The 23,890-nt window shown below is 38.4% G+C and overlaps 3 protein-coding genes across 4 annotated transcripts; 2 read left to right on the forward strand and 1 right to left on the reverse strand.

Moving 5' to 3' along the window:
- Positions 1–190: 190 nt before the first annotated feature.
- On the reverse strand, positions 191–8,751 carry LOC131789467 (ubiquitin-conjugating enzyme E2 E1-like). Its single transcript, XM_059106584.2, has 7 exons — positions 8,630–8,751; positions 8,101–8,257; positions 7,549–7,599; positions 5,190–5,322; positions 4,283–4,327; positions 2,081–2,183; positions 191–1,323 (listed from the first exon to the last, which is right to left on the reverse strand). The coding sequence occupies exons 2-7, from the start codon at positions 8,244–8,246 to the stop codon at positions 1,226–1,228; spliced, it is 576 nt and encodes a 191-aa protein (XP_058962567.2). The 5' UTR covers positions 8,247–8,257; positions 8,630–8,751; the 3' UTR covers positions 191–1,225.
- Positions 8,752–11,795: 3,044 nt separating this feature from the next.
- Positions 11,796–20,687, forward strand: LOC131789471 (ubiquitin-conjugating enzyme E2 E1-like). Of its 2 annotated transcripts, none has more exons than XM_059106587.2 (7): positions 11,796–11,935; positions 12,518–12,744; positions 13,103–13,153; positions 16,543–16,675; positions 17,113–17,157; positions 19,286–19,388; positions 19,974–20,687. In XM_059106587.2, exons 2-7 carry the CDS (start codon positions 12,581–12,583, stop codon positions 20,069–20,071), a joined length of 594 nt encoding a protein of 197 aa, XP_058962570.1. In that variant the 5' UTR covers positions 11,796–11,935; positions 12,518–12,580; the 3' UTR covers positions 20,072–20,687. The 2 variants fall into 2 exon arrangements, with proteins under 2 accessions (XP_058962570.1, XP_058962571.1); XM_059106588.2 differs by having other exon boundaries at positions 11,822–11,959.
- A 1,866-nt stretch (positions 20,688–22,553) lies between these two features.
- LOC131789441 (galanin receptor type 1-like) lies at positions 22,554–23,594 on the forward strand. Its single transcript, XM_059106547.2, has one exon. The coding sequence runs from the start codon at positions 22,554–22,556 to the stop codon at positions 23,592–23,594; it is 1,041 nt and encodes a 346-aa protein (XP_058962530.2).
- Positions 23,595–23,890: the final 296 nt, after the last annotated feature.

Here is a 23,890-nt window from a genome sequence, read left to right on the forward strand (position 1 = left end):
GACGGAAACACGTGTGGTAAAAGTATCCCGCAGTAGAGGAGAAAACAAAACAAAAAATCAGAACATAGGTGAAAACGGTCCAGGTGCCTTGGTTTCCCCCTGCCCCTCCTACGAAGATTTTCGGACCCAGGCCGTGTCAGACTTCCGCAAAGTGACAATTGTAGCCCGCTAAGCAATAGGACAAGTAAACCGCAATTACTACTTGTTTTTATTTCCAACCGAGCTAGCAATTAAGATTTCGCAATATTAACAATTAGCAAACTTTAAAGCGGCAATTTCAGTCAATAACTATTTTTAAACCACTCGGACAGAGCCAGTGTTAACTTACAGTAAAATTCCACCGATCTCACCTTGCGCAATTTAACTGGGATAAATTTAAATTAAATAATGTTGCATTCCAACTGAATGCATATGTATAACAACAGCAACGAAAGTGTACACGTTGTTTCATTGAATTAAAAGGAAGATAAAGCAGAGACGTGTTTCAAATGCAGTCTGCAATCAGAGGATCTCTCTTCTTTTTACAATGCAGCGTTCAGAAAAAATGCCTAGACGATGGCTGAATGCCAAGGCGCACCAGAAACAGTCGCATTTTACTTCCGGTCGCCGTTCTGGTGTCAAAAACGTCTGTGCAAAATACTTTGTCTCGTATAAACCAACAATTATTGTCGAGACGATTCTACACGACCAAGTTTTTCAAGAAGTTTCTCTGAATACAGTTCCGTTTCTTCTTTGTTTGTGCTCATTGAAAAAGCTAGTTAAGGTTTGTTAACAGTCAATTGCCCTCGAGACCGAAAGGTGACGTCCTAAAAGGAATTGTTGAGAAAAAAGTGTCTCTTATGACCGATCCAAATGTGAGAAATCTCTCAAATTCCGTCGATCAGACTTTAGTTACAACAACTGCATGACATTCCCTGGTTACGTCGCGTTTTACATGAGCGATAAGTCAAGGAAAACTTAGTCGTGTAAAAATGACTCATGACAAAATAATTTATCAGAAGCTTTGAAAGATGTCTTAAATATTTTCACCTAGATACAGAAATAACATCGCGAAAAAATTAAATCTCGCGTGGAACCTGGAAACAAACGGGGATAAATTCTTTCATCTCCAGCTCCCACGCGATCTTCTATTTCTTTCCCAGGCCTCCTCTAGTTACTCAGAAATCTCAAATGTGAGTTATTTACAAAGTTGAAAGCGATATAATATGTTCTTCTGTTAGCAAGTTCATGTGGCGTATCGTCGGGTCCATTCCCTCGCCGTTCTGTCGTGTTCCTCGCGATTAGAAATGTATTGAGCCGCTATGTTTCCCACTAATGGATCGGCTGAAAACATAATAGTTAGAAAAAAATAGAAGGTAATGAGATAAAGAAAAATATTTTTCGTCTTGGCGCGTGAGAAGAACAAAGAAAGAGTTCTGTGTCCCTAGAAAAAATTGAGCCAGAAACCTTCAATCTCCGCGCTCAAACACTGTGTCCATATCATCGCATTTTCATTAAATCGTTATGTCCCCGCGTTCACACCAAAAACATAACCGCCTAATGACCTTCCTACGCCGTTTTTCTCATGTCATGTCGTTATGTCGTAATTTCACTTGACACTTGACATAGCCAACAAAGAACGACCAAATTCTACCAACGTTACCCAAGTCTTGCAGCCAATATGAACAAGACAAAATGGGCCAATTAGTTATTTAGCTCCTTAACATTTCCTTCAGACTAAAACAGTTGAGAGAATTTTGTGTTGCATCACCTGATCCAGGTATTCAGTTTGTAAAACGGTGCGCGTTAGTTCAGGGCGTGACAGCATTGGCGGAGCGAAAAAAGGAGAGGATTAGGTCGGGTCAGGTCGGGTAATGAACGCGACCCGACCCAAGCTTCCCTCGGCCGCTTATATAGCCCCGTTTATTTTCGTCTTCCGTTTTACTATTTGAACAACTGGAAGAGGTTGTGTGTTATATCAATATGACATCCTCTGGATGATAACTGTCTACATTCTTATCACAAGTTTGATGGATAATGTGTAAATACTGTCGGGCGATTTGACATGTTAAACATTCAAGGAATTTAAAAGCTGAAATACCTGGATTGCAATCTGTCAGAAGTGAACAGACGGAGAGAAGAACTTTGGAAATAGTCAGAGCTGGGCTCCAGTTATCTTTTAAAATATCCAGACAAATCACTCCCTAGAACACAAACAAATTATCGTGTTAAACCTTTACACTCTATACTAGCATCAGCATGAATATTCTCCATACAATTCTCTATACATTTAATAAGGTGCTGATAAGGAGAATTTGTTTAACAATCAAGGGGTTCTTCAGTTGGTGATCATTTGCTTTATTCTCGTGACCTTAATGCGTGATTCAAGGGTGACATTGTAAGGAGAAATTAGATACTGGTCACTCTTAGGAGTTACAGAGTTCAACTGAAGTCAATAAACCAGAGACCATAAAAGAATTAACTACAAAATGAGACAGGTAAAAATAAAAAAAACAAACAATAGTTGCGCTGTTCTGAGTCACAACGGATGGTAATTTTTTCGTTGAAATTTGACCTTGGTTCTCACACAGGAAAGAAAATAACTCAGATTTAATGGAAGTACTCATCCATCAGCGGACGAGTTCGAGATTTCTATCGCATAGAAATTGAGAGCAAAAAAATCTAAAAGTTTCAAGAAAAGAGTTCTGCAAACCCGAGACGCAGGCTAAGGTCTCGAGAATTCTCCAACCCTTGATTGTTCAGATGAGGCTATTGTAAACACAGAAGAAAATGCTCTTTCGCCCACGTAAAATACATCTAAAAATTGCTCGCCAAACTTATATGCCCCAGGCTTGTTTGCAAACACTCTTCACACATATGGACCAATGAGAGAGTGCATTATGTCTGATCTTTTTATAAATCCAGATGTAGTCACTACCCGGCTTTATTTACAAGAGTCACCGTTAATGTCCTCATCAGACCTTACCACAATATCTTCGATACTAGAATGATGGCGCTCGCTAATAAATTAGTTCTTAGTTTCGTCCTTTCTTAACCTAAACAGATGTCGTTGTCATGTCAACTCAACGTTGAATCATAACTTTGCCGGAAATTTGACGATAAAAATACAGACAATAAAAGAAAAACAAAAGCTGTATGTACGTTGTCTCGATTCTGACATCTTCTTTTCAAAGTAAATAACCAAGTCACTTCGGATGGCATTGACGTCAACAATGTTTGCATATGGCAAACTGATTAGCATAATATCACGTTTTCTCATTCTTTGCTTTTATTTTCTTCTTCAGGAGCGAAAAAAAGGATTTTATTCTCTGTCCTCTGTTACTATGTCTCCTAATGTCTCCTTTTTTGATCAGGAATGGTTGGATATTTCCAATTAAAACCCAGGCATTCGAGAAAAAAACAAATGAAAAACTGTAATACAGGAAAATAAACACGAACCTTTTGACACTCGACAAAGTCTGTTTACCAAGCCTGTGCATATATTTAGCTTGGATGTCCTTATTACAAACTATTGCAATATTTCACTTTCGTATCCTTGGCGAAATATCACCCTCTATCAAACCCTAAAAAAAAAGCTGCTCATAAATTTTTCCCGCCTTTGACTATCCAGCGAAAACTTCACGATAAATTGCCATCATTCTAACAGAATTAAAAAAGCTCAATTTCTCCTTCGTGTTTTCTGTACCGTGACTTTAAAAATCACAATAAATATTATCATATGCCGCATTAAGCAGTTAAAAATGTAAAAACGTTGAACTTAACTGAGACATTACCAGCTTCGTCACCATCAATTTTTAGCAGGAAGTCAGATCACATTCTAGTTTGTATACTAACATAAATTTCCGAGTTTTTCTTTCGAAGGGAGGGCAGTAAAAAAGTTCTAGTTCGTTAAGTATAGGTAATAACTTAATTTCGTGCGCAGTTTGGTGTTAATAAGCAAGAGTAAATTTTTCAAAGACAATAACATTGCATGAGTCTGCAGGGCGAGTGCAATTTGTAGTCCTTGAAAAATTTAATAAAGCTTAGAACACCAAATTGCACGAGAAATCATTTTGTTACTTGTTAATAATGTAGATAAAAAAATCACAGAAAGTAAATTTTGGCAGCGCGCGCGTGCTATTTGTATACACGAGAAGCACTCTTTTCCAGCCAATCAGACGCGTGTAATTTTTTTCAGGTATATTATTACAATTAATAAATTGAACCTATTCAAAAATTCGTTAGCAAGTTGATCCTATTGTCTCTCCAAAAGCAAAAATTCAAATTCAAAAAAAAACCTCACCTGGCTATTGACATTACAATGATAAATTCTTGTTCGGAAAGTGACCTTCGGAGAAAAATTAAAAAGTTTACAATGCATAAGTTATCATGATTTTGACCTATGATAAACTCTGTATAAACTGTAAAACGCTATAAACTTCTATAGCGCCAAAATTGTTACCGATTATCAACTATTTGACACCATTTTATGAACCCCGGACGGTTTTAATATGTCTGGTGAAGTTGACTTGTTTCCTACAAAATAACTGGATAACTTAAGAATGTAGAATACGAAAAAAGTTATTTTCAGAACACTAGGTTTCTCACGTTAGGTTGACATATGATAAACAGGGTTATTAGTATTATCAACTGACTTGATAACGTAAATTGGCCACTCCTAAGAGTTTAAAAGCTGACGTTTCGAGCGGTAGCCCTTCGTCTACCGCTCTGACGAAGAGCTAACGCACGAAACATTAGCATCAAAACTCTTTACGGCGCAGTGGCCAATTTATGTTATCAACTCTGTTGATAATACTAAATTACCCTGTTATACCCTCCCACTGACGCAGCACCACAGTTTCTTTAGAAACTTACCCTCTTCATTCATTTGGCATATAATAAAGATTGACATTGTAAGGAATATTGTTATAATTTCGAGAAATTCTTAAAATAATGAACCGGTACAGTGAAAAATTTCCTGGCTACAAAGTTACAAAAAATGTACAAATCGTCTGATGAAACAAGCTCGAGAATGCAATTTAATAGCACAGCATTCATTACGTCAACCAAAGATACTTGGAGTTGAAAATAGCACTAGATGCTAATATTAAAGTATGACGATTTCCTCTCTTGGAAAAAGAGAAAAGACCGACACGCGATGAATTTTGAAGAACCCACTTCATATATTGAGATAATATTTTCATTCATACCTTGGGTGGTTTAAAAGGATAATCTGTTGGAAAATGAATATCCAGGAAAAATACTCCTCCTTCGTAGACGGACTTTGGTGGACCCAGAATTGTTGAGTTCCATTCATACAGGTTGTCACCTTTAGGACCAGCGCTGTAACGAAAGGCATAAAAGATATCGCGTTACGAACGAAACATGCAATTCTCAGCTGTCAACATAATTGAGAAGTGTTGAAATCCCCCTGACAGTGCGGATAGCAGACAAAATGACCTCGCAAAAAAATAATTGAATATCTCTTTCTTGCCGACAAAACAATGATTTTATTTATTATTATCAATACACGAACATTTCGATTTTTCCTTATTTAGTCATAGGCTAAAAAATTTCTTAACGGCGCGGCCATGTTTAAAGAATAATTGTTTACCAAAGTTATTTTCAAACGTCTTGCGAGATAGAAAACACATGGAAATTCTGGAGAGACAAAACAGTTGACCCAGATGTAAACCACGCGAAAATTTATGTATTATAATTCACGTCAATCTGTGTTAGAGTTTCCTACCGCTGTGCTTTTAGCTAAAGATACTCGAAATTCGATGAATTAAGAGATTCGCGTTCTTACATTAATGCATTTTACACCAAGCAACAGCCAATCCAAGTTCTTAAGAGGTTTCCCGCTTGGAGGATACTTGAGATTTAATGTCTGTTATAGACATAAAAGTCTATGAACCGACAACGATCGAACTGTAAATTGAACAGAATTTACATTCGTGAGTGTATTCTGACCGCCGGGCATTCAGTCCATAATTTATGCCGGGCATTTAGACACAGAAAAGTCTCAGCATTTGGAACAGAACCGTGGAGAAAAGTAAAGATAGGATTTCTCTTACTTTTGTATGAAATGAAAAATCTAAAAATTCATTTTATCTAGCAGCGATAACTGGTTCTATAAAAGGATTGTTCTTGCTAACAATCACTTTGATAACCTTAGAGGTCACTGATAAGTCGAAGTGTCAATCAATTGAAGAATGTCTCCGTCAGTTTTCCGTCTAAACCGCATGGCTAAATTTCAATTCGCTTGAGTTGCATAGAGATTTCTCTTCTCAAAGCAATCCACGAAATTCCATTTGAGGGAAACAGACGCAATTATTCCAACCGTAAGCCGACGAAGGAAAACTCGCCATCGAAAAACAGTAACAACGATGAGGGCAAAATAAGAGATTTGTTGTAACTCTGTACGATTTTTCGTGATTTCTTGGAAAACTACCAGCAGCAAATGTTCGTGACTTTAAGCGTGTGCCCAGAGCGATTATATTCGAGAAACTAAAATCAGTGAGGACAACCATAAATCTATCGGGGAGCATGTAAGCGAAGCTTTGTGTCATTTAGCGAATCAAAAACATTTGGATACGGATATGTGAAAACCTCATTCGTCTGCATGCAATTCGTTCATCATCTTAATTGGGTGATCGATTGAGCAGAATTGATTTAAATACGCTATAAAGACAGAATTTCGGTGATGTGAGTTTTGTTAGTTCAACAATTAGCTCTAATCACTGGAGTGGAAATTTTTGGGACAATCATCCATTCAAGATAATTTTTTGCGACAATTTCCAAACATTAAATCTACGAGAAAGCACTTTTGAAAATATGAATGTTTACTAGTTTGAGAGAGACGAATTAAATACGCCTTCGAGGTTTCAGGAACATCTTGGACTTAGTTAATTTCAGGGATAAAATTTTTAAGTTCCGGTTGACAATAACCTTTTGCAATGAAGTATGGAGAGTGTACGAATTCATGCAACGCAGATGACAAGTCACAGTTGTTATGTAAACCTCATCCCTCCAACATTTACTATGATATGAGGCAGGTGTCCAAAACCTCTTTGCATAAATTATGAACACATCCAGATCTCAAAATCTTCCGTTTTCGAAGCGGTGACTCAGGTTGAAAGATGTGGACCGGTATCAACCTCACAAGGCATTTAATGTGTTCTAAAACTTGTGTGTTTACCAAGCTCAAGACAAAAATAGCAGCAGGGCAACGACATTCTAAAAATATACAATGAGCTCCGACGCATAATTAGTTTTGGCTTCGGTAACAAAGCCTTCGTACACTTTAAAATACCTCACAACGCCTTAATATCATCTTATCAGTCCACAATAATTGACTCAAGCCGCTTTCGTCAAACTTTGGAAGAAATTTTGTTGTTTCGATGTGGTTTTTTTTTTTTTGCCACTGAAAAGAGGAACCGACAGTTCGCCGTAGTCGTGATAAAACTTTTTCATCATGTTTCATTCACAATACGAAACAAAAACCGCAACCATTGTTTTCCAAACAAGAGCTTTGAAGGGTGAGCGTCTTGTGAAGGCCTGAATTACCTGCAATTCGGTGGCGGTTCCAGTGTGATTTCTGCTAATTCCCTTTGAATTCTGAAAATATAAAATAAACCAATTTAGTAAGAAAAAACCAATCTGTCATTGCCTCCTTTTAGCAAAGCTGATAGTCCCAATTCCCAACTGTGGAAGGCAAACAAAGATAAAGACTTACGTCAATATCGGAGATCACAAATAACCCTCTGCCGCGATACCAAACTCGCGCTCGTTTTCGCGAAATTCGCTCAGTTTTTCCCAATCTGATCAAATCAGGCGATTCTTTGAGACATTTACTAAATACCAAGCTATTTCTGAACGCAATCGGACAAATTTCTAGCGCGAGCGAGCTTCACAAAGTTAACATGCAAATTAACGATCAACCGACGCATCAAGTGAACAAGGACTTTGTGTTACATTCACTTCACGCTACAACGAACTAAGAAACTAGACAACGCCATGCCCTGAGAGAACGCGTATGGTTAGTAAAAGGTCTTTTCATGTAAGAGGTAAATTGAATAATGATCGTTGAAGTAAAAAAAGCAATTTCCCAGGGTCTACCTTTTAACAGCAGTTGATAATGTCTTGGGCGATCTTGCAGTACCCCCTTTCCTATCACGAAGTTCTCTTTTCAAGGTCGATGCTCTCGCGTTGTCATTCTCCTCAGCTGTTGGTCGGTTTGCCTGCTCTGCTGCCCGCCCAGACATCTAGATAAAACCTGTGTTTAATACACAAACAGCCATAAAGAAATCTCATTGAAACAACACGCGGAAATTATAAGAGCTTTCACGAGCTGATGTGTGAAAAGCTGAAGCTCAAGCAAGCTGGCCGCTGTAACATACAGCCAAATAGGAATTATTTCACTACAGGAAATGGACCGGCGAATTCCTTCATAAATGGACTACAAGCAAGTCTACTTTCGAGAGGCAAGCGATTCGCGATCTCGAGAAAATGCAACACTTTAACATTGAGAGAGATCTTGAAGAACAAACATGGCCGCCAGCAGATGTCTTTGCGGTTACGTCCCCAGACATAAAAAACAGCGCAAAATATGCTCGTGTTACGACAGAACGCACGTCAGAACACTCACAGTGAAATGAAGTGTGTCTCTAGGAGGTTTTCGGACTCGTTACACTTGTCACAAAGGCAAGATATGAGAATGAACTTTAAGCTCGCAGCCCACCCGTCATGTAGGCGTCACAAATGCCGTCTGCTTGGAAGATGTCGAGTATTTCCGCCTGTCAACGCGGTGTCAACAATTAATTAATGGTAGTGCGCGTAGACACTAATTTAGTTCAAAGAAATATCTCCCTAAGACCAATCGCTTTATTGAAAAGGGAGTTATCAGTTGAATGTGGGTTAATACTGGTTACTTTCAACCTATTTTTGAGGTCTTGTAAATTGATTAGCAGATAAAAGGTTCGGCTCACCTCAATTCAACGTCTGCCTATATCAGGCATTTTGACATGTCACAAAGATTTAAGCTTTAAGAGGATTTGGCATCATATTTAGAGATTTAAACACCGTTCTTCATACCTGCGTAGCGAAGAGAACGTTGAAAATTATTTTGAAATGAAAGTGTCGTCAATAGATCATTTAGATAGCTTTTTAGCAGCCTAATTTTGCGAAAGTAGCGCTTCCAGAGACGACTTAAGCACATCATGTTCTAATTAAGCAAGAAGGTAATCCGTTTGTTGGTCGAAGCAGCCGTGTTAGGGACAAAATGTATTTTATATTATTTGGTAAACCTATTTGCAAGCATTTCAATATTTGATTTACGACTGGTAGTTTTTTATCATGGGTAGCACCTGTTTGACAATCTGAATACACAAATAAATCAGGTGAACAGAGAATGAAACTTTCCATTGCGGGATAATAAAACTGTGATTGCAGCGTATCATCATAACACTTGCCTTCAGATAAAAAATTCATAGACTGCCCGTTAAGTCCAATGATATGACTCTGCATTTTAGACTGTTGTAATGAACTAATGAAGCATTTTCAAGGGAAGAAAGAACAGTAAGCAGTGCAACAGATTTTTCTCAATTGCTGACACCAATTTAGAAATGAACACGCCAGCGAAGGCTGTAATCCAAGTTTCCGGATCAATGCCGCTCTCGATTAGAATGAATCACTTATTCTTATCGGCATAAAAACCTACAAAGAAATGATAGTCGAATCAAAATTCATAGAGTTCTGTTTTACTTTCATATTTTTGAAGATCATAGAGTTGTTGCTGTTGTTGATTTCTTTCTAACGTATTTGAATGAAACAAAACTTAAATAATATATCACCTATCGGCGCGATCAGTTTGGAGAGCTGTCCCAACAATACAGCAAAACAAGGTTAGATACCTTTCTTAATTCTGCCAATTGACGGCTGCTTTGATATTTCCTATATGTTGATTTATAGCACATTAATTTGTAGATTTTTTTAATAAATTCATTTTCCAGTAGAAAATCTTTTTCATATATTTTGCCTTCAGATTAAAGTTTTAACATTTGTGCATCGAATTAAGCCGGTTTTTTTTCTAGGCCCTTGCATAATGCCTGTCTTTGCTGAGTAAAAATTTTATTAAGAATATAAAACTTTCAATTTCTGCCGTAAGAGGATCCTGTGTTTACCCAATGTTTCGGTTTGTTTACCCATTTGATTGCCAGACCGAACTACGGTTATTCATTTCAAAGTCAGAAGGCATTTGTTTGACTTTGAAGACCCAAATAATAACTAAAATGATTTTTGTTTTGTCTGTTATTTTAGGCGGGCATTCCTAGAAACGGATTTCGTAGAGTTGTCATTAAAATTGTTGATGAAAATGAGTTTGATTAATACGAGTTGAATTAAACCATTCAACTCGTTATCAAAGCTTTGTCCAGCTCTCTTGCGTTCTGGCTTATCTGTGAATATTATTTCAAATCATTAATATTTTATGAGCACTGTAGAGAGAAAATTTGCATACTTGTCGTTGACTGATCACTCGAAATAACTTTCTCCTAGAATATTTCCTTGGAGGAGAGTTTTTAAAACTACAAAACTGTTATCTTGTAATTAAGAGATAATTATCTGTGTTAATGGCAAAAATAGGTTCTTTTTCTACGATGACCCCTTGGGAATTTTCGTGTGTTGTCAAGCGTGCGATTTATCGAAGCGTGAAAATTTCAATAACACTTCAAAACAATAGCAAATATTTTGTTTAAGTCCGCGCAATACAGGCATTGTTCAAAAGATTATTAACGAGTTTGTACAACAACAGGACTACAAAACATTTAACGTGGCCTTTTTGTTTCAACTATGGACTACTGGTCATGATTTCAAGGAAAGGTCGAATCTTAATGTTACAGATAATGAGCTTATGTAAAGTGATTTCAATAAGCCCTGAGAAGTCTTAAAAAATCATTTTACGAAGTGATTGGATAAAGTTTAAATCCTTTGGCCCCTTGTTAATTCGTACATTCCAGTACCTTAAAGCTCAACATTCTATTTGTTATTGGACATATAAAAAAAAGCCGATCAACTTGTCATCTACGCGATTACAGAACTGAAAAATATTTATCCAGGGATAGAAAAAATAACTCAAATAAATGAAATACTCCTTGAGGGTTCTTCTCAAAACCGCAATTTCCGAAATCTTGCCAAACAATAGACACATGTTGTGTGAATTTTGCAAAACGCCAAGAAATCCTAGTCAATTCGTGATATGTTGAAATAAGACGATAAATGAATAAATTTCACCCATGTTTCGATTATGATACGCAAATTTGAAAATTTATTCGATACGCCAGGATCTCAGTAATAGTTCAGTGGGCAAAGGAAATTGTGGAATCCAGGCAACTTTGGCAAACCGCAATGGTTTGAGTTTCACTTTAGGAAACTTGTGGGTTTCCTATTTGCAAATTTACAATTTGCCGAGAGTCAATTCCTCCCCCTTGTGTGAGGCCTTTCAATCTCCGGTTTCCCAGTTGTATTACCACATTGCCTTTCAGAGAACAAACAAAGTCCTTGGGACCATTATTTGTATTCGACTCGGAGGGTGTCAATCAACAGACGACGGGCATTGTTTTATTCCCCTGGGAATCATCGACAGCTGTTTCGTGTGATACTCGACCCCCTTCAAAAGCTCACCACACACGGCCTGTGATTGGTCGATTTTCTCGTCGTGTCGATGGCCGATAAATTAGTATTATGACGCAGTCTATTGATAACTTAATGACGTCTTTCCTTGACAGGCGGAGACCAATAGTAATGCCTTGCGCGCTTGATTACTGAGTCAAGAACAGGCTCGGCAGCTGGGAAAAGTGGAAGACCGAAAAGCTTGCTCCATCTACGGTTAGAGTTATCTTCTAACCATTCATAATCGTCACATCAACACCGAAACAGTCCATTTTCACTCTAAAAGGTTAGGACATCATCTTAGGACTACGTGAGTGTTATTAATATCACTGTATCATGAATGATTTGTTCATGTTTCACCGTGCCGTCTAAAGAGTTTCCTGCCGACTGAGTCAGACACGATCTATCGAGCCGGGGAAGTTTAATTTTGGGAGGCAGAATTCCTATTTAAAACGGCCGATGATCGTATCTTTACTAACAGAAATAATTCTTTGTCTAAAGGCCTTGTTATGGGCGATAATATAATTGCAGTACAGATCACGGTGAACTCGTACGCAGAGTATAACGGGAAGCGTTCTGAATCTGGTAGAACAGGCCGCCATCATTAAAGTGTGACACTGCCCTTTAATCAAATCTGTCTTAAGATTGTCACGTGGTGTACTCATCTTCTCCAGTTTTCTTTGGGAGGCGCTCTATCACCATGGCATGTTTATTCGCCGTATTTAGACTGTGTGGGCGCGTAAAATTTGTTTTGCCATCAAGGGATCTGAGGAGTGTCTTTAGGTGTCAAACAGCGCGCCTGTGTAAGTGGACCTAACTGAAAAATCCTCGGCTATCAAGTAATATCGTTAATTTCCCACTACCTTAGGGGTCGCGGCCAGATTTACAAATTCACCTCGTGAAATCCTACGCTAGCTTCATCTTATTGACGATGTCAGAACACACCGCGTTGAGTTCTTCGTCTAATGCCGATGACAGAAGAACCGTTCAGCAGAATGAGGGCCCATCATCTGGGACTACGGGCACAAAGCGGGCTGCTCGCAGTCGCGGAGCCGCCTCTCGGCCCGTGAAATCTGCATCAACCTCCGCCAAGAGGTAAGTTGACTGGCGCAAAGCCGCAGATTGCGCATAATTTCCACAAGATAGTTTAGGCGGAGACAGCGATCACATCAATTCATCAGATCATCTCTAATTTGCATGTTAAGTTCACTTCGTCCGCGTTCTCTGTTCTTTCGACTGAAAGCCGAGTTATTGGCCTTGATATTGTCAGGAGTGCCTAATACACTGTTTTAAGTATCGGCCTTATAATTTATCAGATCTGAGATTGTTAGACTCTCAGTGCTACCAAAGATGTTCCGTAGAAGGTTAGCTTCATTAACATATTCCCCTTTCTCGTGGCAGCTCTTAATTATAAAATGTAATTCTTTATTTTCTTTAATGTGCTGTATTTCAGAATTCAACGAGAATTGGCTGAAATTGCCCTCGATCCGCCGCCGAACTGCAGGTAACTTTCTCTCCTTCTTCGAGCTCAAAATGCGATGCTGGACTTTTGAAATTTTTGTTTGGTCTCAAAACAATAGGATTGCGAGTTTTGTTTCTCGAATAGTAAGCTGTCTTTTAAACATGCTTCGGCTCTTTTCATTTTAGCGAAAGCAGAATTTACCGCAAAGGCTTAATAACCAAACAGCCGGAACATTCGTCAAATATTTCATCAGTTAGGGAATTTCTGCCAATAAAACAGACACACAAGGCTGAATTATTTATTTTAAAGTGGTAAAGACATTTAATCTAGCCACGTGGGATAGAAAGTCTTTGTTTTGTTAACTTTAACAAGGTATGCTAAAAAAAATACGCGTTACGCGTGGATAGTTCTTTACATTTAGCGACTTATTTTAGCGGCTAACAAATTGAATTCAGTATCACCAGATTTCCTCTTTAATTTCACAAACTTCTGTTCACGTTTGCGGTAATCAGGTAATCGATACGTTGAATATATAAGAGTTTGGAGTCTGCTTTTCAATGCATCGCTCTTGATTGATTCCTCCGTGTTATGACTTATTGTATGTAAATCAACAATTTCTCCGACACCTGCGTTCGGATTAGTTTCTTATTTTTGCGTGGCGCAGCCAATAATTTATAATGCTCATTTTATTCAATTAGTGCTTGCGGTCGAATTTGAAATTACTTCAAGTCATCGCGATGTTTTTTCGTTTATTCTCATCAGTTTTTTATTCGAATTTCATCCGCTGTTTGTACAAGCAGAATATCACTCGACCTGAATTTTCAAGTTTCGGTCAATCGAAAGCTTTTGCGACTAATACCTGTAAGAGATTTTGAGAGCGCTGTTAAGTTTGGCGAAGAGCGAACCTAAACGGTAATATCTCCTTCGGGCGCAAGATGCTTCTGAATGTACGTCGAAAAAGGGAGATAACTCAGTGAAAGTGTCTTCCTTTTTTCGCAAATAACCTAGATTTTCTCGTATCGTATCGCAGATTTATTATCACGCTCCTTGGTCAATTCTAAGTACCTATAATGCGTGATCAAATTTACCATATTTGTTTTTTAACTCATCGGAACTTGTATTTTTTTCGTGCATTCGATCGAAGCCGCTCTCTGGAAAAACTTTCTCAAGATTTGGAAACATGGCAGCATTTTTCGGCTCATTCTTTTCCTTTCGAACAGAATTTACATTGTACAATATTGTTTGATTACTGTGTGTTTGTAAAACCCTTTTGTTCTGTTAATGACTTAAACACCGGTTATTTTAAATTTGTTTTGGCAAACGGCTCGACCCGACTGCATTTCGGCTGGTCTGAGTAACTCGGCGTTGAAACTTAATATCACGAGATTCATTTATAAGCTTTGCCTTTGTTCGAATCTTTAAATCTACAGCTTCCATATCAAAAAAGTTACCGCTTTTGTCCTTAAAATTTACTCTTCTGAATACATTTATTCAAATTCAAGTATTTTAAATCTGCAAGACAACGCCACTTACTTATTTTGATTCGTATGAACTAACATTTCAACAGTTTTTCAAACTCTTTCAAAGACACGACATGTTCTGAAAATTTATTTGAACGATGTCATCTCTAGCTGTTGTAAAGAAAATTTTGCCATTTCACACCGAAGTACAATCACGTATCTCCCTACGAAATGTTTCAGTTTATCGGTTAAATGCAAACGTTCTTCGCCTTCTCCAGTAAACTGATCGAGAATCTTAAGCTAAACCATGGAATTGGGGCTCTATAAAGCGGAATGGTAGCAATGACAAATTGCAGTTCAACATTTCCAAATTTAGCCAATCGATCTTCGTCTATCGCCTACTTCATCTGAGCTTTGACCTTTTCGCGCGTAGATTTAAATAGCCTTTCTCAAGTGCATGGAACGTGATAATATGAAATGGTTGACTTATGCCTTATAAACCCTAGAAAGCTCTTGTGTTCGTGAAGAGAGCGGAAGTGTTAGAGTAAAGGTCGCCCAGAAAGGAAGTATTGGGTTTTTAAGCCATAAAGCTCATGTGATTTTTCGGTTGTTCCGACAGCGACGATCTTGCCTTAGCAAGTTCTAAGGGCCGTCAAAATAAATATCTTAGACAGTTATTAGTAAAACACTTGTTTTTGCGAGACGTACTCTTAAAGTGCTTCAGTATATAGTAGATGTAAGCTAAACCATAGCTTTCGTAGACCACATCTCCGGATGTACGAATCTTGAATGGTTATTACTTTACCTCTCCTAAAGTTACGCATAATCAGACAGATTAAAAGCTTAGCTTTCGTTCGGTCTCAATTTCTGTCCGGCCATTGTCTTATTCCGTGCTGGAACCGACTTTGTTTTAAGGGACAGACGGGCCGAAACGACGTTTTCGTTTTTCCTAAAACAACACTTAGACAACAGGTGATATATGTTTGCCCAACCAGAATAACGAACATAGATTTCATTAAATCTGATAACAAATAATTAATTCTTATCTACTCTTCTCTAAAATACTCGCCAAACAATGTAAAGCCTAACTCCTTGCCTTCTTTTGGCACCAGTTTCATGAGGGATCAACAATTTATTTCATTGTCTATTTATATATTTTATTCCCTAGAGGGTTGATACAAATTTGCTTTTTTAAATCCATGGCTCACTGCATTGCCATAGCAACACTGCCGCCTTCAGGGGAATCTCACAACCTCAACTCAAAAACAAGTTCGGTGATATTCGCCCTATCAAGATTCAACTTTTGGCTAAATTAAAACTACCTCAAATATAAGGGGAATAAATTATAGGAACGTGTCCAATTTCTTGAAGTGTTTTACCTCAATAACTTTTTTTGACAAGCATTTTTTTTTCTTTCAATGTGTCGTTTAAATCAATGAACAACTTTAAAAAGACTTTACAATCATTGTCAACGATCGAGAGGAAAGTGCTTCACAAAGTCCTATCGTTGGTCGCTGTAATGTCTATGTCATGGTATGAATTAGGGTTCCTAGTCACCTCGCCACCGGCGAGCTCGTCACCAAAGTGTAATCGATCTCTCCACCAAGGCGTGTTACCTCGCCACCGATGACTCATCTGGTAGCAAATGTTATAATCATATTGAGTATAGTTATTGAATGTTTGATTATATAAATGTACGTTCTCCTGAACTCTAACTTCTTGCTTGTTGTCGTTCTGCGGTTTTTACCTGTTAACAGGATCTTCTTATTAGCTTTCAGAACACACGTTTTGTCGACAAAAACATGCATGCGATCGATAACATGTTTTGTCGGTGTTTTGATCGATTGCCTTGGTGGCGAGTCATCCTGGTGGCGAGATGACTATAAAACTGAAACAGATTTGTAGCGCTACTGGTGTTCCGTAAACTTTTCTTTCATGCTTGATTTGTTTTTTGTTTTTTGTTTTTTGCAGCGCTGGCCCAAAGGGAGACAACCTGTACGAGTGGAACTCGACAATACTTGGTCCACCTGGGTCAGTGTACGAGGGAGGAGTATTCTTTCTTGACATTCATTTTCCTTCGGATTATCCTTTCAAGCCACCAAAAGTAAGAATTCAACACGGATAAAGTGCTTTTCGATTGAGTGTTGTAAAGAACCAATGAGAATTCCAAGGAAAAACAAGAAAAACTCTAAAGCGCGGGAAAACGCGGGCGACCAAGTCGTTAATCTGACTGGTTGAGAGAATGGTGCGAATTTTCTTGACCAGTTAAGCAGCAAAGTGAAGCAAAGCCATGCAATCCCGGGTTATTTTCGACATTCAATTGAAAAATTCCCATATCTAATTGGGACGTAACTAGAGAGGGGATGATGAGGCACATGCGATCTTCCCATCTGTTACCATAGCGACATTACATCTCTTTGTGTGCCTGTGATTGAAGCCATCGTAAACCAATAACGCGCAAAGCAAGGGTTCGATCAAAGGCAGTGATGCCGTGCAAGTATGGCGAATTAACGAAGCATTTTGTATTTGATCTGTTCACAGGTTTCATTCCGCACTAGAATATATCATTGTAATATCAACAGCCAGGTTAGTCTGCCTTTTGCATTGTTATAATTATGTTATTTTGTTTCATTTATTCTCCATTGTTCCGGGTAAGTAAAGCAGCTATATCGCTCTGGGCTCTCTCTTCTTCCTGCCCTCTTCCTGCCAGACCCTCTCTCCCTCCTACCCACTCCCTCCCAAGCTCTTGCATGAAGGTGCCCCATAAATCTGCGATCAAGCCCTCATTTTTAGCGCGTTAGCATTTCTTTAGCGTTTCTCGTCCACGGGAAAATACTAAGCCTTGGGCAACGCGAACCTGCAAGAGAGCTGCAAGGGGGCTGGCACTATTAGTGCCACACCTCCAGCGACCCTCTTCCCTGCAGCGCTCCGAACGAGGGCTTGGTCAAAAGCTGGCTTCTTGTGAGTTGGCGTGATCGTTCCAAGCTGTTTTGGGATCACTGAAAAGTTGGTTGGGAGGGGTGGTAGGGGGAATTTCTCCTCTTACCTTTCATAAGGCTATATATCAATCTTTGGTGGTAAATACCTTGTTTCCTATCCTGAGCCCTTCTGTAGTTAACCCTTTAACTCCCAAGATCTCATTAGTAATTCTCCTTACTGTCTGACATACAATTCTTATGATTTCAACTAGAGAATTTGGTATTGGATCAACCGATAATCCCCTAATTGATAATTTACTTTATTCTCATCACTTCTATGCTTGATATTGTACTGATATTATAAGGAGAAATTCTCTCTTGATCACTCATGGGATCAACTTCTTCAAGAATATTTTACACGAGATTATAGGGTTGGAATTTTTATCGCGTGACATTTGGTGAGAGCAATGAGAAAGGCTCATGTTGTTATTCTCTTTGGTTTGCATAGACTACTCATGCTATCTGTTGTCTATTTAACCCCTTAGCCCCCCCTAAGAGTGACTAGCATCAAATTTCTCCCTAAAGTATCAGCCCTGAATCACTCGTTAAGGTCATGAGAATAAAGGAAATGATCAGCAATGAAAGAAGCTTTTGATTGTCAAACAAATTCTCCTCGTCAGCACCTTAGGAAATGTATAGAGAACAGTATGGAGAATATGCATATTGATGTTAGGGTGTGAAGGGTTAACAAATATATTACATATGTTTCCGTGCTTCTGTTCGGTAACAGATCACAGATGACGTTAAAATGTGGTAAGAACAAAAAAAGGGATAAACGAGGTACAGGCGACCGTGTCCCTCATGTTCTTACCATACTTTGACGTCATTAGCTGCCGGGAGTCTATGTGTTTTATATATAAAAAAGGGAAAATATTGTTAACCCTTGGACTCCCCGTGAGTGACCAAGACAGAATTTCTCCTAACTATATCTATACAATATCGTGCAGATAAGTGATGAGAATAAAGAAATATATCAATAATGGGATTGCTAGTTGATCCGATACCAAATTCGCCAAACTATTATGGTGAGAACCATCGGGCAGACAGTAAGGAGAATTACTTATGAGATCTTAGGAGTTAAAGGGTTAATAATAACGTCATCTATTGGTCTGTCCTCCACTTTATGGATCATACGTAAAAACCAATCAAAATGCGAGTACAGTTCAGCTTATCATATAACACGGAATACACTGTAAGTGGTGCACCCAATCAGATTGCAGCTAGAACGCCAGTAGATTTATGTTAAAAGCGGGCGATGGAAAGATATCATGGAAACAAAATGATGAAATGATGAGTAGTAAACTTCCTCTCTGCGTCACAGAAACCAAGATTGGCTCAGGCAGTCGTGATTATTCTTCTTTACGTTCTAGTTAAAAATCTTTCAGGGGATGGGAGGGAGAAGGTGGAAAGAAGAGGTAGCCTGGGAGGGAGTAGACAGGAATAAGAGAGAGCCTGGTAGGGAGGAGGCAGGAAAGAGAGAGGGCCTGTTAGGGAGAAGGTGGGAAGAAGAGAAAACCTGGGAGGGAGTAGGCAGGAAGAAGAGAGGGCCTTGTAGGAAGAAGGCGGGAGAAAGAGAGAGCCTGGAGCGACATAGCTGCTTTACCTACCCGGAATAATGAACAATAAATTCGAGTAAAGGGCTTGGATAGAACGCGGCGGTTATTATACCCAGTGGAGTCAATAAAACTGAATAAGGAATTTGATTTTTTAATTATTTTTATTTGTTTTCATTCCAGGGTGTGATTTGTTTGGACATTCTTAAAGACAGCTGGAGTCCGGCTCTAACAATCTCAAAAGTCCTCCTCTCCGTTTGTTCATTACTCACAGACTGTAATCCAGGTAAGTAAGGGTGATTTTGAATCGAATGTTGCAAAGTAACCTGGGATTGCTTTGGTTTATCTTCACTTCGCCGCGATTGGTCCAAAACTTGCGCCACTTCCTCAACCAATCAGATTCAAGACTAAAATCAATGCAGGCTAAGCTTGATTACCCGCGTTTTGCCGCGCTTCAGAAAATTTGAGCTCTCATTGGCTGCAGTCGTGATTACTGTGATTTTGGTTGTACGACAACCAATCGAAAAGCACTCTATCAGAAAAAAGTAGTTTACCCTTAATACCCTAACATCAGTATGCATATTCTCCATACTGTTCTCTATATTTTCTTAAGTGTTGACAAGGAGAATTTGTTTTACCATCAATAGTTTCTTCAATTGGTGATCATTTCCATTATTCTCGTAACCTTGATGCGTGACCCGGGGGTGGTATTGTAAGGAGAAATTAGATTCTAATCACTTTTAGGAGTCAAACAGTTAAAGCAGATGGCGATTAATTATAAAACAATAAGTAATCAAATATCAAGTTCATAATTCAAGAATCGTTTTTTTTTGTGTTTCTAAATTATTTTCCTCTGTACATCTTTTTTCAGCTGATCCCCTCGTAGGAAGCATCGCCACACAGTTTGTTAACGACAGAGAAGAACACGACAGAATAGCGAAAGAATGGACCAAACGCTACGCAACATAAAACTGGAAAATTGAACAAAACTATTATAATTCATCCATCATGTTTCCAATCCATGTCTCAAATCATCCGCGTGGTGTTTTCTTGAGATAACGAGTAATGTTGCACCCAGATCTTGCCCACTTGAAAAGAACGGGCAAGGCTTGGGTACGATATTAGGAACGTGCGCTCGCCGTCTAAAATGAACTTTTTTCGCTTCGGTCTTCTTAGAAACGGATAGATTCGAGAATGTTCTGTATCACTCTCTGAACGCTCACGCTATAAACGATAATTCTTGTGTCACTCGATGCTTTTAAAACCCAGTAATTCAGACGAATATTTAAAAAATTTAAGAAAGATTTGATATTTTTTTTTCTTCCCAAAAAAACTTTAGTTTAAAAGCGAGCTTGAGAAAATATATTTTCGGGGTATTCTTCCGAGAAGTATCCTTAAATGAAATTCATTTTAATAAAGGTTTTGACGCAACCAACGACGTACCAAAAACATTGTTGAAATTTGCGGTCTGATAGAGAGAAAGAAGGTTGTAATATTGTTAGACTATATGTGTAAAGATAAATTTGACAGTTTCAGATTATCATTAGTGCTGTGAAGATTGTAAATAATAAAGTTTATTAATTTATCTGATGTTAAAGTGAGTTCTTATTTCTTTTACATTTGAATCTCTTTAATTAGACACGCATACCATCTGGAACATAATTATTTAATCACCTTGGAAAGTATGATAAACATTACCACAATGAGAGGGGTACTTAGTGGCTTTCATTTAAATTGCCACAGTTTTATCAATGTAATCAAACTTTAAGAAACACCTTGTGGACCATAGAGAAAAAAAACAGTACCACATGAAGATACTACTCGGTAGCTTCCCGCACGGGATTTCGCCCTCATTTAGAATTACTCTATACAGCATAATAAAACTACAGGGGTTACGGTTAAATATGCTTCAGGTCCAACTCTGAGTAATTCCAACTTAAACCGCTAAGCGAGGGTTAAAATGATCTCGAGGATAGCGTTAATACCTATATTAATACCCAAGAATACGAACCGTATTAATATTATCTTCACTTTGAAGGGCATTGAGAATTTAAAACCGAGATAAATGACAATAAAACAGCCTGTACCATCACGCAAATACATTTAGCCCGCCAAAATCTCCATTTAAGCGCGTAAAATGCGTTACAATGCCCGACAGAGTGATAGAGATAAACTGTATCAACCATGCAGTTACTACTGCTTAGCAGCTTTAGTTTAGTTGATTTTAAGACCAGAAAAAATCTTTAGAATGTTACAAGGTTTTCAACAAAGGTGATTCAGATATCATCTCACGTGTAACGCCTAAGACGGTATGGTTAAATATTAACCTAATAACGTCATGCGGTAAAGACATGATAATTTTCTTCGTAATCTTGAGCTTTAATTTGATTCTGAAATTCTTCAAGTCTGAACAAAAAAACTGGTTCTCTTCACCCGCACAAAACTAAGTTGAAACATTCAGGTTAAAATTTCTGTGTTAAAAAAAAAACAGAGTTGAGTTTTTGCGCCATTAACCATAGCGATAATCATAAAACTAATCAAGAAGCAAAACCTAAAAGGAAAAAAAAAACCTAAAACAGAGTTTATCATTCTACAAATCGGATATTTACAAATCTTATCTCAAGTAGGATTCTAATGTGGTAAAGTCTCAGCTCTGAAAATAACCTCTGAGCCGTTATAATGAGATTCTGAAAAGTACGGATTTAGGTTTGGCTTTAGTTTACCGATCAAATAGGAACACGAACACCCAGTTTAAGATTTGCGCTAAGAATTCTTGCGCGGTACTTTTTTGTGAAATTACTTAGATTAAAGCTTCTGTACTGAAATGTAGCACTTTTGAAATCAAAAACGGTAAGCTTGATTGTCAGAAATGGGGCTAAGATTAAATATTAATAAGTATCGCCTTTCAATTACACGCTACCATAAAGCGAAATGGCTTATTTCAAGAGTAAACTGGCCTTTGTTTTCCTTATATGTGTTTTACACTTGTCAGCCAGCCACAGCAGTTGGTCACAATTTAACTCAATATTAAACGGGCGGTTTATTTTACCTTCATTCGATCCATAATTAAAAGGGCACTTATGAAGTAAAATCGATGTTTAAATCCAAGTTTCTTTTAAAATGACAATGAATATAACTAATTAAAATTATCAACGGAAGGCTGCATATTTTATTTTGTAGCATCAACCCTCCCAAGGACATTAAAGTTTAATTATAGAGCGGCGCTTTTCTCGTGCCCCTAAAAACCAAAAAGAAAAAAACATCAATTAACGTAGGCGAAATTCAATGGAAGTTACTAAAACAAACGGATATCCGCTCCATTTTCAAACGGATAAGTGGTTTGTATAGCAGAAGGAATCAGACGCTGAGGTGGCTAAGGCAAAAACTCTCAGTCTATGCCAAAACTGCACGCATATTCATTGACACTGAATTCAAACGCAACCAGATTTAAATGATGAACGATTCGTGCTACGAAAATATGGCTGATTCTGTTCCGGCAATAAACACCACAGATTCAGAACGAATACCAGCTTTTCTTACACAAAGAATTGTTCAACAGATTTGTTATGGCATGATTTTCGTGCTTAGTATGGCGGGGAACGCAGCGATGCTAGCAGTCCTCCTCCACAGAGGAACTCGCCTCCTCTCGCGCAAAGACATTTTGCTGCTCAACATGATCGTGGCAGAGTCTGCTGTTGCAATCACCAGCATACCACTTGACTTTACCTTGTTATTTTTAAACGATGGTTGGTTATTCGGTCCTTTTATGTGCCACATTTTATGGCCAATGCAGACAGCACCTTTTGGAGCGCTGGTGCTAACTCTCACCGCGATGAGTATACAACGTTACAAAGGAATCGTGCACCAAATGCGAAGCAGAAATGCAGGAAGAAAGTCTTCGTTCGCCACAGTCATCTTCATTTGGTTATTCTCGTTAATAATCGTGGTGCCATACGGCGTTTTTTTGCGTCTCGAGGAAGGACAGTGCAGCGAAACATGGGGAGAAATCGGATCACGAGTGTATACGCTTGGATTGTTCGCCTTCCATTATGTGATTCCGTTAACAATCATCACCTTCTGCTATGCACGCATCGCTATTCGCATCCGCCATGGTCAACGGGAAGGAGCGAGTATCATTTCAGGGACGCACAAGGCGCGTTTAAAACGCTCAAGGCGACACGTTCGCGCCATGCGTATGGTAATTCTCTTTGTTGTTGTGTTCGCGGTTTGCATGTTGCCGCATCAAGTGGTTTGGCTGTGGATAACGTTTGGAAAAGAGGTGAATTATTCGGACAACTTGTTAACCTTTGCTTACATGTTTACTTTCACAAGCAGTTTTGCCAATCCTCTTGTGTACTTCACGCAGAACCCCGCCTTAAAGGCGAAACTAAAAAGCCTCATCCAGTGTCGTTTGACGCCTGACAGTCGCCTTAGAACTGGTAACAGTTTCTTCACAACTAGCGACGACGCTTCTGCTGATTCAAGAGTTTGAGCGATATCAGCAGCGTGGTATATTAAACTACACCAAAAACCTTTGAGAACACAAAGTGTGTTTATAGCCTTAAGCTAAGTATATTTTTAGAAAGGCAAATTGCCATTAAATTGATAAAAATTTGAGTAAATCTCATTGCCTCAGGTAAAAATTGCTCAAAGTGCTATGATTTAAATAATTCTCAAATTTATAGTCTGCTAAAACTTCACGCTATCAGTTTAATTTCTTAGGCAATTAGAGTTTCTAGGACATTCCTCAAACCGAGCAAAAAGAATACAGAATTGCCTGTAATATCA

Source organism: Pocillopora verrucosa, chromosome 13, assembly GCF_036669915.1.
Source record: "Pocillopora verrucosa isolate sample1 chromosome 13, ASM3666991v2, whole genome shotgun sequence".
In the NCBI taxonomy this organism is placed as follows: Eukaryota; Metazoa; Cnidaria; class Anthozoa; order Scleractinia; family Pocilloporidae; genus Pocillopora; species Pocillopora verrucosa.